Genomic DNA, 15,746 nt, shown 5'->3' with positions numbered 1-15,746 from the left:
CAATAACAGCCTAGGAACAGTGGGTTCAGGGGCAGAACGACAGATTTGTACCTTGTCCCTTTGTACCTTGTCAGCTTGGGGATTTGAACTTGCAACCTTTCGGTTACTAGTCCAACGCTCTAACCACTAGGCTACCCTGCCGCCCCATATCCACAGGCACAGTTACAGTCAGACTGAACGCCTCCCCTGTCAGCTTCCTCTAGGGTCAGGACTGCAGCACAGCTCCCTGAAGTTCCTCATTGGCTCTCCTTCGGGTTTACAGGAGATATAGAGCAGCCTGCGGGTAGATGAGGGATTTCTTAGAGCCCGAATCACACGATAATGAGGCCCAGCCCGAGCAGGGTTCACCACAGCTGCGAGTGGGCAAATGTCTGAGGAATAGCCTGGGACCTCCATGATCAATTGATTTGGAAATGTCAGTCCTTGTTCCACAATAACCTACATTGCTAAACTATCCCCATGTAGTTACAAAGCAGTTACTATGTCACTACATGATAAAACAATGTGGTTCTACAGTTATTACTGTGAAGGGCAACTTAAAGGGATAGTGTACCAAAATTACTAAATTACATTTTGCTTTCTTACCCTGTTAGCAGTCTATGGACAAGCTATGACAGGGATCAATGCTTTGGTTTTGTTTACCTGGCCTCTGTTTCCAAATGCTAATTTGTCAATCATACTGATAGTCAATCATACTGATATTAGCATTTTTCGGCCTTCATGTCCAAATCATCCTAAAGTGTGTCAAATGGATTGTGTAGCTATGTGAAGTTACTTATAGATGATTTGGACATGAAATGTGAAAATGTGAATATCGGTACCATTGACCTGCATTGGATTTGTGCCACAAAGCTAAAAAGTTAGCATTTGGAAACAGTGGCCAAGTAAACAAAACCAAAGCATGGATTGCTGTCATACCCTCCCAGCATTGCTTTGAGGATAAAGAAATCAACATATCATTTTGTAATTTGGGTGAACTATCCCTTTAAGGTAAAAAGTTACCAAATAAAACTATACCATTCTCTTACTGTAGCCTTTTTTTACACTGTGCATGTTAATATATTGTGTACTGTATTGCATTCTATTCATCACTTCCTGTTGTATGTGTGGCAGGACATGTGGCAGCTTGTAGGGTGATTCCTCATGGCTGCAGCGACTCGTGAAACGCTCCTTGAAGTACAGGGAGTCTAGCTGGCAGATAGCACCAGGCCCCTTGGTGAAGTACTCCACCAGGACGGACTTATGGACCTCTATCTCCTCCGGGGTGAGCCTCTGTGGATGTGGTGTGGCTTGCTGCGTTGGTCCTCACTGTCACCTGTGAGCGTGTAATGTATAGGGTTCATTTCAATAAATGAGTACTGTGTGTCCAAGACGATTGAACCCCCGGGGACAATAAAGTTTAAGCCTATCTTATCCCAGCCTTTCTCATCCCAATTCTTTGGGCCCAACAGTCGCTCCATATATTTGAAGTATTCCAACACAAACACACCTGAAATTAGTTAACTAATCTGAAAGCCAATGTGCTTGTTCGAAATTGCAGCCGTCACTGCAGGCAACTGCCGACTGACTGATTTACAAATCACCTTGCATCATAAATAAACTACTCGTTATTATTTGTAGATCAGTCAGTCACAATTTACCCACAACGCATCATGGATTTGACGCTCTTGACACTGTCGCCCCTAGTTACCGCAGCCACAAAGTCATAAACCATGCCTATTTCTACAATTTCTCTTATTAAAATATGATTATTTAAAATCTAACCCCTAACCACACTACTTACCTTATTCCTAGCCAAACCATAACTTAAGACCAAAAAGCACATTTTTGTTTTAATGAATTTTACAATATAGCCAATTTTGACTTTGTGGCTGTGCAATCTAGTGGAAACTCTTGAACATAGTTGGGTTCTTGCCCGACTACGTTACAGACGCATACCACAAATCCTGGATAGGTATTTAACATATCATCTAACCACATCATATGACAGCTATCTGATGCCCAACTGCACAGTTGATGACATGGTGTGCAACCATTGGTTGATGCAATGCAACGCCTGCTCATAATGTTGGGCAGGAACTCAACCAATTGTGGCGTTCCTGCCTAACTACATTGCGGACTATGGCTGTGTTTGAGATGATCAAACCTGTAATGTATCATGGGTAAATTGTGTCTGACTGACTGATCAACAAATAATATTGAGTTGTTATTTATAATGCAAGGTACTTTGTAGATCAGTCAGTCGAACACGGCTATCACAGCTTTAATGCTCTTGAACACGGCGGTTGCATTGCATCAACCAATGGTTGTGTGCCACATCATTGACTGCACAGTCGGGCATCAGATTGCTATATTATATGATGTAGTTAGCTGATGTGTTAAACACCTATCCAAGTGTTGTGAGATCTGATCAGGCAGGAACACCACCAGTGTTGATTTGAATCAGTTGTGCTGGTGTTAGGGTACATCAAATATATGGAATGACTGGTGGGCCCTGTGAACTGGGTTGAGAAAGGCTGTCTTGTCCTATCCTACCTCTCTCCAGTGGCCTCCGTTGTGGAACAGCAGACAGGCCTCTAGGGGCGAGGTGAAAGAAGTCCTGGCAGCACCTGGCCACAAGCTTGTGTCTCTCTGGCATGTTGAGGAGGTGGTCCCCATTCACATATCAATGTTGCCCGCCTTGCCCATGTAGAATCACACCATCTTAGGGTTGCCATCCATCCCACGGTTGACTGAGAAGGCAGGATTTCTTATAAGCTTCCGGGTTAGAGTCCTTGAAAGCGGCAGCTCTACCCTTTAGCTCAGTGCAGATGTTGCCTGTAATCCATGGCTTCTGGTTGAGGTATATACGTACAGTCACTGCATGGATGGCATTCATTTAACGAAAAAACGCCACCTACTGGAGGGAAACGGATTTTCTGCAGAGTTGGCCTCTCTCTTCCTCTCTGACAACAGACACAACGGTTTCTACTACCACTACCTCAGATTACCACAGCCACAAAGTCAAAATTGTCTATATGATAAAAGTTCATGAAAACAAAAATTTGCTTTTCGGTCTTAATTTAAGGTTAGAGTTAGCATAAGATTAGCAGCTTGGTTAGGGTTATCACAAACGATTTTGTAAAACATTTTTTAAGGTTTAAAATTATATTTTAAGAAGATCAGGTGTAGAAATAGGCAAACCCAGGATGTAATTCAACCGGCCATGATTGGGAGTCCCATATGGCGGTGCACAATTGGCCCGGGTTTGGCCGGTTTAGGCCATCATTGTAAATAAGAATTTGTTCTTAACTGACTTGCCTATTTAAATAAAAAATGTATAACATTTTTTGAAAACTGTTTGTGTTAATTAATGATGATCAGGCACAACGCTGATAAATTCATGGCTAGAAGGGATTCAGCTTTCGGCTAATTAACGTCAACATTTTTCTGGTGCATTTTAGCTAACCCAAACCCATTTCCTAACCTTAACCTAATTATCATAAACTTCTGCGTAAATTATACTAACCTGCTGCTACAAAATGTAAATATGACGTTAATTTGTCAAAAGCTGGATCCCTTCTAGCATGACCCTCCTATTTATAGTCCTACTTATATCATTACACTCATAACAACCTTATCATTACGAAACTTCTATTAGGTCAAATAAGCCACAGATAACAAATAAGCCATTACATTTTTTGTTAACCAAATTCGACACTCTCATTGACCTCCATACAAATACTCCCAGTTATCCCTCTTCCTTCACCTCTTCTGGTGTTTTCAAGTCAGAGATTTCCGAGTTCCCAGTTTCCAATTGTTTTATTGCAAACTTAATTTCTGCGGAGATCATATGTCGAGTTCAAAACAACAGGGAACTCTGAAATTTAGACTTCAGTGCGTTCAAGACAATTGGGAACTCTGAAAAAAATATCTCAGACTGGGGACAGAGATAGGCCGGCAATTGCATTGCGGAATGTTCCTCCGTGGCTATTTCCGAAACCAAGTGTAGATGTTAACATGATTTAGGGCAGGAGAGAATGTGTTGAGGACGTGAGATGGTGTGTGGAGAGATGGATAATCGGTTTTATTTGTTTTTAAGGATGGAAACAGATGGTTCAAATGATCCAGTCAGTGGAAGGGTGGGGGCAGGTGTGTATATCCCAGATTTCAACGTTAGAGTATGTAAGCGATACATTTATTAAGTGTCAGTATATGCAGCCGAGTTGATGGTTTGGTGGAGGAGGTGAAACCACTCGGAGTTGTGATCTGGTCTGATTCTGCTGCAGTGTTGAGTAGTGTGAACACGGGCAGGTCTGAGCTATATGGATCACTCCAATCCTCTACGGTGCTAGAGACACCTCAAAAAGGATGTAGAGAATGTGTGTTGCAGGCATGGGGTGTATATATAGGGGCGGACCCCAGCCGTGACACAGGTGTACACGGGAGTAAATCCTCACCTCGATTGTATCCCTCCACCGCGGAGTGATACCAATATATAAATGTATTGGAGTGATCCATATAGCTCACTTAACCGTAGTTACATACGTGACCTTAGGTCTCAATATTCTGCTGGCCTGGACGTTTGGATACTAATTGTTGTTCTACACTGTATGTTCTGCTGGCCTGGATGTTTGGATACTAATTGTTGTTCTATACTGTATGTTCTGCTGGCCTGGACGTTTGGATGCTAATTGTTGTTCTACACTGTATGTTCTGCTGGCCTGGATGTTTGGATGCTAATTGTTGTTCTACACTGTATGTTGTGCTGGCCTGGATGTTTGGATGCTAATTGTTGTTCTATACTGTATGTTCTGCTGGCCTGGACGTTTGGATGCTAATTGTTGTTCTATACTGTATGTTCTGCTGGCCTGGATGTTTGGATGCTAATTGTTGTTCTATACTGTATGTTCTGCTGGCCTGGATGTTTGGATACTAATTGTTGTTCTATACTGTATGTTCTGCTGGCGTCCAGGTAATGTGCATGTTTACAGAAAGTGTAGAATGCACTTTGGGTATCAGCATAGAGCAGGACCAGAGTGGAGAGAACAGTGGGATGTAAGTGAAATCCGTAGACTCCGTTTTGTTGATCAATGGATGCATTTCTAACGTCCTCACTTCATGATAGAATGAAGGGTATTGACCATGACAATAGTCAAACTAAGACAGTGGTTAGTTATCTAGCCTTTTCTGTGACGTGTGTGCTAAATTCCAAATTGATCCTTAACGTTTAACCCTAGAGACTTTGTGTAGATCTGACTTGTAGACCAGAGGTTCTCAGAAAACTCATAGAGCACTTTGTTCAGCGTAGACCACTGAGGAGACAGAGGAAATTTAGTGAAATCTGTAAAATATGTAGGTAGTTGATCAATGTATTACTTATTTCCGGAGTTACTTCAAGGCATCATTTAGGTTGCTGTGCTCTGTGAATCAGAATGTGGACCATGCTAATAGGCAGAACTTTATTCTGTAATGTACAGTATGTGCTGAATACTAAAATCAACCCCTTACCCCTAGAGACAATGTATATCTGAAAGCAAATGTTATTGTTCCATCTTACCCTCTTTCAGGCAGGTTGAGGTTCTGTCATTCCTTTCTGATTTGCATAAGTGCCTAAAAGGAGGAGTAGGCGCTAGGAGTCCATTTGGATTTCACCTGGGGCATGCTGGAGCAGTGATGACTCTTATTTCTGCCTTTCTCCGTATATCTCTGTCCCCCTATAGGGAGGCTTTTCCCTGTTTGTCCAGCTGATGCTCATCCTAACTACTTCGTCTCCTCCCTCAGCCAGATGATGGTGACCCCTACAGCCTAAACCCCCGCTTGTCAGTCTCACTGTCCTCCTTTACACACTAATGCTTCTACAACTCACTTATAACATAGTTATACACACTTTTATACAGCTTGGGGTCACAGCTTCAGAATAGATTAAACGTTGGTTTTGTCACAAGGAAATCTGAAAGGCTTTAGTTGGGTCAGTGTAAAAAAGAAGATTGCTGACCCACCTCTACATAGCATCTCTGGTTATGACTTTATCACATTATTTATTACGTCTGATGGTATCAGTTATTACAACATGAAATTATACACGGTTAGCTTTTATTGTGCTCGTAACCCTCAGAATTACGAGTAATACTTTGGCGTGATGTCACTCAGGAAGTTGAACCACCCGTTTGTCACAATGTCACTTCCTGTGCTGCGTTGCAGTGGTACGGGCCACATACACCGGAGGCAGACACATACCCTGAAGGTGCCTTACTACGTAGGAGCTAGCTTCACCGAGCGATATTCTGGAAAAGACCTGAAGACCACATCTCCAACCTCAGGAACAGTTGCTGGAAGGAGACGAAACAGAGTAAGTCACAGCCCAACGTTAACGCAACGCACATGCAATGTTTGTACCCTTTTCACACTATGCCTACTGTACTGGCTTGGATATTTTCCTTTCATATTGTCTTCTCCAGCATGAGTCCTGCAACTCTATGATGGCACTGGAAGAGATGGCTTCCGTTTTACAGGCACCTAACCAATTGTGCTATTGTGTTTTTTTTCCGTTATTTGTAACTTATTTTGTACATAATGTTTCTGCCACCGTCTCTTCCTCACTACTGTTACTTTGTTTCTCCTTAATTATTTGTTTATATTTTTTGTTTGTTTAAGTTCAATTTTGCTATTATGTTTTATTTCTTGTTAAACATTTTTTTACTTCAGTTTATTTTACTACATTTTTCTCTTAACTGCATTGTTGGTTGAGGGCTTGTAAGTAAGCATTTCACTGTAAGACTACACCTGTTTGTATTCGGTGAATGTGACAAATTACATTTTGATTTGAACAATGGTGGCCAATGCAGTGAAATAATTCTGAAGTTTTAAGATTTTTGATAAAGTGCATAATTATATTTTTCAATATATTGGATACATTTTTGTGTGTTTTTGTCTTCCAGAGGAAGGCTTGCTGTACCTTGCTCATCATTTCGGAGACTGACTTGTACCAAAGGGCTCAGCAGATGGGAACGCCTACGACTGTCGGAGATTCAGATCACGAAACAGGGATAAGAACCCACAGACATACAGAAGGGTACGTTGTAATGGTGGGCACCAATATCTAAAATTCCCTCAGACATACACGCATGTACAGTGCCTTGCGAAAGTATTCGGCCCCCTTGAACTTTGCGACCTTTTGCCACATTTCAAGCTTCAAACATAAAGATATAAAACTGTATTTTTTTGTGAAGAATCAACAACAAGTGGGACACAATCATGAAGTGGAACGACATTTATTGGATATTATAAACTTTTTTAACAAATCAAAAACTGAAAAATTGGGCGTGCAAAATTATTCAGCCCCTTTACTTTCAGTGCAGCAAACTCTCTCCAGAAGTTCAGTGAGGATCTCTGAATGATCCAATGTTGACCTAAATGACTAATGATGATAAATACAATCCACCTGTGTGTAATCAAGTCTCCGTATAAATGCACCAGCACTGTGATAGTCTCAGAGGTCCGTTAAAAGCGCAGAGAGCATCATGAAGAACAAGGAACACACCAGGCAGGTCCGAGATACTGTTGTGAAGAAGTGTAAAGCCGGATTTGGATACAAAAAGATTTCCCAAGCTTTAAACATCCCAAGGAGCACTGTGCAAGCGATAATATTGAAATGGAAGGAGTATCAGACCACTGCAAATCTACCAAGACCTGGCCGTCCCTCTAAACTTTCAGCTCATACAAGGAGAAGACTGATCAGAGATGCAGCCAAGAGGCCCATGATCACTCTGGATGAACTGCAGAGATCTACAGCTGAGATGGGAGACTCTGTCCATAAGACAACAATCAGTCGTATATTGCACAAATCTGGCCTTTATGGAAGAGTGGCAAGAAGAAAGCCATTTCTTAAAGATATCCATAAAAAGTGTTGTTTAAAGTTTGCCACAAGCCACCTGGGAGACACACCAAACGTGGAAGAAGGTGCTCTGGTCAGATGAAACCAAAATGGAACTTTTTGGCAACAATGCAAAACGTTATGTTTGGCGTAAAAGCAACACAGCTGAACACACCACCCCCACTGTCAAACATGGTGGTGGCAGCATCATAGTTTGGGCCTGCTTTTCTTCAGCAGGGACAGGGAAGATGGTTAAAATTGATGGGAAGATGGATGGAGCCAAATACAGGACCATTCTGGAAGAAAACCTGATGGAGTCTGCAAAAGACCTGAGACTGGGACGGAGATTTGTCTTCCAACAAGACAATGATCCAAAACATAAAGCAAAATCTACAATGGAATGGTTCAAAAATAAACATATCCAGGTGTTAGAATGGCCAAGTCAAAGTTCAGACCTGAATCCAATCGAGAATCTGTGGAAAGAACTGAAAACTGCTGTTCACAAATGCTCTCCATCCAACCTCACTAAGCTCGAGCTGTTTTGCAAGGAGGAATGGGAGAAAATTTCAGTCTCTCGATGTGCAAAACTGATAGAGACATACCCCAAGCGACTTACAGCTGTAATCGCAGCAAAAGGTGGCGCTACAAAGTATTAACTTAAGGGGGCTGAATAATTTTGCACGCCCAATTTTTCAGTTTTTGATTTGTTAAAAAAGTTTGAAATATCCAATAAATGTCGTTCCACTTCATGATTGTGTCCCACTTGTTGTTGATTCTTCACAAAAAAATACAGTTTCATATCTTTATGTTTGAAGCCTGAAATGTGGCAAAAGGTCGCAAAGTTCAAGGGGGCCGAATACTTTCGCAAGGCACTGTAAATTAATGCTACACACAAATCACAATTGCTGCTGCCAGACTCTTATTATGATTGCTAAATACTGCACAATTTAAACACTTGCCCCCAAATCCCCCCTTCCCCAAAACACATGTAAATATTGGACTATATATTGTACCTTACTGTATTATTCTTATGCTAAAATGTTTATTATATTCTACTGAGCCATTTACTTTATGTTCCGATTCTTATCTTTTATTATGTCTTATTGTTGTTGCATTGTCCAGAAGGAAGATGCAAGTAAGCATTTCATTGGCTGGTGTATACCACATGTATCCTGTATGACTAATAAAACTTGAAAAATATATCAGTATCGCTTGATACTGTTTTGACCTCAATAATGTTTGATTTGGGTTTGATATCGATATGAGCAAGACATATCGTGCTATTGGTTTATCCTTCCTGTTAACCTATGCTATTATGTAAAAAAAAAAGCATAAATGACTGTTCCTGCATGCACAAAATCCTCTCGCAGATGTTCACATGCTCTCAACTAAATATATTTAACGTGAGCATTTGTCTCCAATAAAAAAAATGCTTGAACATGTGGTGCGGCATTATTGCACAAATGAATCTGTATTTATTCAAATTAACAAATATCAAATGTTTCTTTATAATCACTATATAATGACCTAGTGTGGTTTTATTTTATTACAGAGACAAATATTTGATCCATGAACAAAATATTTCACATTAATATTTTAATTTGAAAATGTATTTTAGTTTTTCAGTTTCAAGTTCTTGAAAGAAAGTACAAAAAGCAGTTCAGGTGAATATGAGTATCAAATACTGTCTAATCAAATCCATGGTTCAACAACAGAAGTTTTTCATTGTCTTTATGGCCATATCTTACATTCAATTGTCTCCACATGTCAATTGATGTGGAAAAGCTGCCATAAGATGTGTTCCCTAGAAAACATTTAATACATTTTAGCATATACAAAAAAATAATACATGGTTAACATTGTTGCACAAGCTTTTCTTTCCCGACTATGGGAATTATAAGCATCTTCAGAATTTGACTATTCAAGGTACCTACACACCTTCAGAAGTGGAGTGAGTTTTCTTTAGGTACATTGGTGACCACATTGGAAATCACTTCTATCACACAGAGCCATACAAGGCTTCTCTCAATGTAGTGTTGTCTTCAGTCCAGAGTCAGACAATATATACATCAGACCAGAGTCAGACAATATTATATACATCCGACCAGAGTCAAAGTATTGAAGCATGCTCGATTTGCACTTTTGGGACCATTACACTGGTTCCATTGCACCAGGCAAACCAAACAAAGTGCAGCATACTAAGTATATCAAAGTATTTCAGATATGTATTATTAGACTCAGGTCTGATATCTACAAAACATCCATAGCTCTTGCCAGGTCAGCACTCTTCAACGAGCAGTTCTCCTGTACTATATAGCTTTCTTTTGATAGCCCTGAACCCGGTACTGAGCCTGAGTGTGTGTCTCCCACTTTGCCTCTGGGGGGACACAGCCTTCCGGCCCCCAAAGAGCCTCTGCACCTTGGGCCACAACCCCCCCACCTCTGGCCGTAGCACGAGGGTGAGATGGAAGGTTGGAACCAGGTTATGGTCAACGGCTATCTGCTCCACACTACACAGTTCTCCTTGTTGGTCCCCCTGCTCCACACACAGGTCAATGAGCGCCCCCTTGAGGCCGCAAGGCTCACTAGCAGCCAGATGGAGAAGCTCCCGACTGATGTTGTGCAGGAGAGGATCTGGTAGGACCAGTTTGGAGCAACACAGGACAGTGTCAGTAGTGTCTGAGAGGCTCTCCACAATGGTCTTTACAATGTGGGCACAGAGAGACTCCTCCAGTGGACTGTAGAAGAGACCACTGTCAGACTCTGATATCATGGACATGTCTGTGACTGATCCTGGAACAGAAAAGAAAACGATAGGGCTACTTTTCATTCATTGTACTGTATAGTGCTGTAACAATCATTCTTGAGGTGAACATTTTCATATGAAGCCTATGGATAAGAAACTATTGATGCCAAGAAAAAAATTGTTATACTTTTAAATCTGTTTTGGAATAATATTGCTGCATACCTTTTGTGTGAGACATTATTTTGCAACGTTGTAGCAATCCTCCTAAATAAAGCAAAGACAGTAGGCTACTCTTCACTCAGGCAAAAGGCTGCAGTGCTAAACAAACACTCACCAGTGTCACTATTCCAACTGCGATGATCTTTGTCTGCCAACCGTTGATTGATCCTTTTGATTACGGTTAGTTTCTGCACCAGATTCCCCCAGGACAACCGTTGAGAACCTAGGTCTTCCTGTGGGGAGGAAGGGAACCTGTCGTCCAGTGAGTTGTTATGAGAAAAGGTAAAGTACATTTTTTAAACCCATTGACGATGAAATAATAAATAAAATAAGTGCTAAGAGTGCTATCTATGTCTTTCACCACCGACCAGACCAGCTGGACTACACCAAAGACAATTATAGAATGGAACTAGCTAAATAAATAGCCGCATAAACACTCCTCCCACATATGGCCACCGACCAATCAGATGATCTCGCACGTTCCCAACGTCCTAACTTAACGTATTAGCGAGTGCCAAGGTCGTCACTAGTTATCACAGCTACAAGATCATAAAGCCCGCCTATTTCTACAATTCCTATTTTTTAAATCTGAATTTTAAACCTAATCCTTACATTAACCACACTGCTAACCATATACATAACCTTAAATTAAGAAGAAAAAAATGTTTGCATTAATTGTTCCTATATAGCCAATATTTACTTTGTAGCTGTGGTAACTACTGGAAACCAGCTTGCCCTGTAACATTTTGGGTCCTTGATGAAGCCCCCCCACCTCCCGGAGCCCCGAGCCCTGTGCCCCCCCCCCTCTCAGCTCCACCCCTCTCAACTTTACTGTCAAACGCCACGAATCCCACGTAACCCACGTACCCAAAGATAGTATCGACTATCCCCACACCAACCCTTGAAATTTACACAATTTGGTATTTCTCAAGGGAGAAAATGACATTTGGAGACAGTGCATGCACTGCAATACTATGTCATGACCCTTGAACAGTAAACGTTCCCAGTTTTGGGGAGAAGTGAACTACATGTTGTTCAACTGGTAATTTAACTACATTTTGCAGTAGCTTGGTGATATTTTAAAAAGTAGTTCATTACTTTTTGACATGTAGCAGTGTAGCTAACTACTGGAACTACACACTACTTATTTTGCTAAAATAAAATATGGTAATAGCCTACTTTCCTTTCTTTTTTTGGTATCCGACCTGCCTGATTCTCACTTGAACATAATTTTTGTGTTTAATAAGCTAAATTACAGATTGTATTAACATATAACCCCAAAGTGATTTGTTCTTATAATTAGTAGTCTATGACATTTCAGATTTAGCCTAAATGTGATGTCATGTTTCACAGAAAAGTTTGGATGTAGTGAACTACTTTTTCAAAGTTAATTTAGTTAAGTAAACTATATTTTTTCTTAACGGTAGCTTTAGTGTAGTTTAATCATCCAGTGTGAAGTAATTGATAACCTATATTTTCAGAGTAGCTACCCCAACACTGAATGTTTCTAGTTATTTCATGACATTTAATTTAAGCTTTGCTTTCTGATATCTGGGGCATGTTTGCTACCTAGGCACATCTTGAGTAATTTGACATATCTACAGGGCCTCATTTATAAACGTAGCGTATACATAATACACCCCAAAACCAGTTTTCACACAAAAGTATTTTTTGTTTTGTTTTTTTAACTCTCCAAAAATTGCTTTTATCGAGTTAATCACAGTCTTTGCTGTGATTAATCATGATTAATCTCATATTCAGAATGTGCTCAAATTGAGCTGTAATTAAGATTTTTTTGATATATATATAAAAAGCATTACAAGAATTTGAATGTCTTAATTTTGTCCAAAGTAATGGTTAGTAAAATCAGGTAAATTGATGAAGCACACTTCCTTTAACCTCTATTGTTTTGACATCACATTGCTGTTTTTAGCTGTAGGCCTATAAATGTATGTTTTATGTGTATTTTGAAAGCTTTCAGACAATGCGATTCATCTCGATAAAGATTAAAAATGCATTAAAATTACAAAAAGTTGACTGGAATTAACTAACCTCTGACAGCCTTAATAAAAACTGAACTTGATATGAGAATGTGCGTAACTCCCTGCAAACTTTAGACCATGCGTTTGCACAATGGTTGCACAGTGGTTGAAGTGTTACATTGTAAGCAGGCAAGTAGATTTTGTGAAACCCTTGAATGAGTAGGTGTGTCTAAACTTTTGACTGGTACTGTACGTTCCTCAGGTTCTTGGCTCTTTACAACAGCTACCTTGAACCTCAGGATCTTGAATATCGGCCTGGGCCTCTCACCTGGACCGGTGGTGGGTTTTCCAGTCCTGTGGGCGAGCTCCACCTCAGTCTTCCTGTGGTCCATCTTCAATTTCTCAGATCATTTCCCTCACTTTGTCCTCAGACTCCATCTAGTTCTCATGGAGATTCTGAAATTCTGTCCACAACCATGTTCTGCCTTGATTGTCCCTTGAGTCTGATTTATCTGTCATGGATTCACACACACAACTGATGTCAATGGCTTACAGATTTCTGTCATCTTGCAGTTCTGTCACGTCTGCTCCCGCTCTTCCTCCCTGGTGCTCGTGGGCACCAGCCTGCCCTGTATTACGCACTCCTGCCATCATTTACACACACCTGCCTTCCCTCGTCACGTGCTTCAGCGATATTGGACTCATCTGGACTCACTCAATCATCTGTTTATTACCTCTCCTATATTTGTCAGTTCCCCAGCTCTGTTTCCCGCTGCTGTTTGTCATATGTCACCCGTGTTACTCGTGTGCTGACGCTGTTCCTGTCTTGTTCTATGTCTGTTCCCGAATAAATGTCTGACTCCCTGTACCTGCTTCTCCTGTCCAGCGTCGGCCCTTACATCATTCTCCTGTTTCAACTCATTGAGCTGACCCTGGGAGAACTGCAAACTGTTCCCCAGGTCCTGGACCTCTCTGGTCAGGTTGTACATGATTTTATTAGTTGAATCCACCAGTATTTGGACCAAAAACTTGAAGCTATTTTCTTGTAACAACTGCTTGAACTCTTTTTGGTTGTTTAAAAGATCCACCTGTGATAGAGAGACACCACTGTCCTCAACGGTATTCCCGCTGGCTTTGGTCTTTGGCATGGTAGCTAGCAATGTAGGTTACACTGTTACTCTTCGCAGGTCACAGGGAAGATTGAAAACAAACAGCAGGGATCTAGACAGCCACAAACACGGGACAATCCGCGGTCCCAGCCACAATGGCTAACCGCATCGCGGGCTGTATTCAATCCCTCAAGAAAACCCTACTAGCTTGATAGGCAGCTAGCTAGTAGCTAGGCTAGCTGCTACGCCAAATAGCTCCTCAGACCCATCCTTGGTCAGCACTGGACAGAGAGTAGCAGTCCCAGCAACTGATACCAAAAAAAAAACGTTCCAATATACATTCAAAACTACAAACTTTCCAAAACACCAAACCGAGCGCTCCCTCATTGTTCGTTCAACAGGATTGCCCATTATCATTGTAGAAAAATAATCACACACACATACGTTCTATATATTAAAGTCAGTAGACAAGACATACTGCTTTCTTTCAAATTTGGACTCCAATGGGACACAATGGTCATGTAGATACGACCATAAAATTCCAACCATCGATGGCTACCAGATTATCACCTGGGCTTCGTTTTTCAATTCTGCAAAACTGCATTTAGACGGTTAACACAATTCTGATCTTTTTTTTCACTAAATTGTTATTTTGACCAGTCGGATCAGTTCTAAAAACAAATCTGATGTTGAAGAGATCTGATGTGAATGGTCAAAAGACCAATTATTGGAAAAAGAATATCAGAATTGGGCTGGCTAACTAAGCCCAGCCTAATTTTATTTTGTTGCAATCCAGGATCACATCGATCTGGCTGTTTTTGAGCCAGTTTTTCAGAAAATAATCTGATAGGATCATTTTGATCCAGATACCACAATATCAAAATCACAGAATCCATATTTCAGTGCATTGAACAGGCCTACACCATGCCATCTACTGGACAGGTTAGGGTACTACTTTTACACTGTAAACTACATACATGAAGGTACCTAAGAGGAAACATAATATAGCCCACATATCACTTGTAAGTACATTCATTTATTTGACACTTTTCAATATAACTGACCACATACCAGGTTTAAAACGACTGCCCCCTTTCATTAAAACCACAGAAGTTCAAGGCCAATCGCAGTACTACAGGCATTAGCAGAAAACAGCATCCCCATGATAGTGTATGGAAATATGGCAATCTTCGTGTAAACATTTTTTTAAGACAATCATTGTACAAATAATTGCTTCTAATACATCAGATGTATGTCCTTGAACCAATTATTTTAATTTCGCACTCAAAAGAAGAAGATAATGTACAGGTAACTGACAAAATAATGGAAACACAATTAAATGAGGAGTACAAAGGATATTGGAAGCAGGTGCTTTTCCACACAGATGTGATCCTTAGTTAATTAAGCAATTAACATCCCATCATGCTTAGGGTCATTTGTAAAAATGCTGGGTAGGGCATTATTTTGGCTACCATGTCTATGCCCCATAGGATGACATTGCCCCCGTCCACAGGGCACGAGTGGTCACTGAATGGTTTGATCAGTCTGAAAACAATATAAGCCATATACTATGGCAGTCTCAGTCACCAGCTCTCAACCCAACTGAACTCTTATTGGAGTTTGTGGAGCTGCGCCTGAGACAGCATTTTCCACCACCATCAACAAAACACCAAATTATGGAATTTATCATAGAAGAATAGTGTCACATCCCTCCAATAGACACTTGTAGAGCCTATGCCAAGGTCCATTGAAGCTGTTCTGACTCATTGAAGACACTTTATGTGTCTTAAACATTATAAATGTTTACAGTATATCCTTTATTTTGGCAGTTACCT

General features: G+C 40.7%; 1 protein-coding gene across 1 annotated transcript; it reads right to left on the bottom strand.

Moving 5' to 3' along the window:
- Positions 1 to 9,436: 9,436 nt before the first annotated feature.
- On the bottom strand, positions 9,437 to 11,225 carry LOC139417917 (DNA damage-inducible transcript 4 protein-like). The gene is made up of 2 exons (XM_071166911.1): positions 10,936 to 11,225; positions 9,437 to 10,648 (listed from the first exon to the last, which is right to left on the bottom strand). The coding sequence occupies exons 1-2, from the start codon at positions 11,111 to 11,113 to the stop codon at positions 10,134 to 10,136; spliced, it is 693 nt and encodes a 230-aa protein (XP_071023012.1). The 5' UTR covers positions 11,114 to 11,225; the 3' UTR covers positions 9,437 to 10,133.
- Between the last annotated feature and the right edge of the window lie 4,521 nt (positions 11,226 to 15,746).

Source organism: Oncorhynchus clarkii, chromosome 1 (assembly GCF_045791955.1).
Source record: "Oncorhynchus clarkii lewisi isolate Uvic-CL-2024 chromosome 1, UVic_Ocla_1.0, whole genome shotgun sequence".
NCBI classification, from domain to species: domain Eukaryota; kingdom Metazoa; phylum Chordata; class Actinopteri; order Salmoniformes; family Salmonidae; genus Oncorhynchus; species Oncorhynchus clarkii.
Note: the sequence above shows the minus strand (reverse complement) of the source record. Positions and strands in the feature narration are given on the sequence as shown.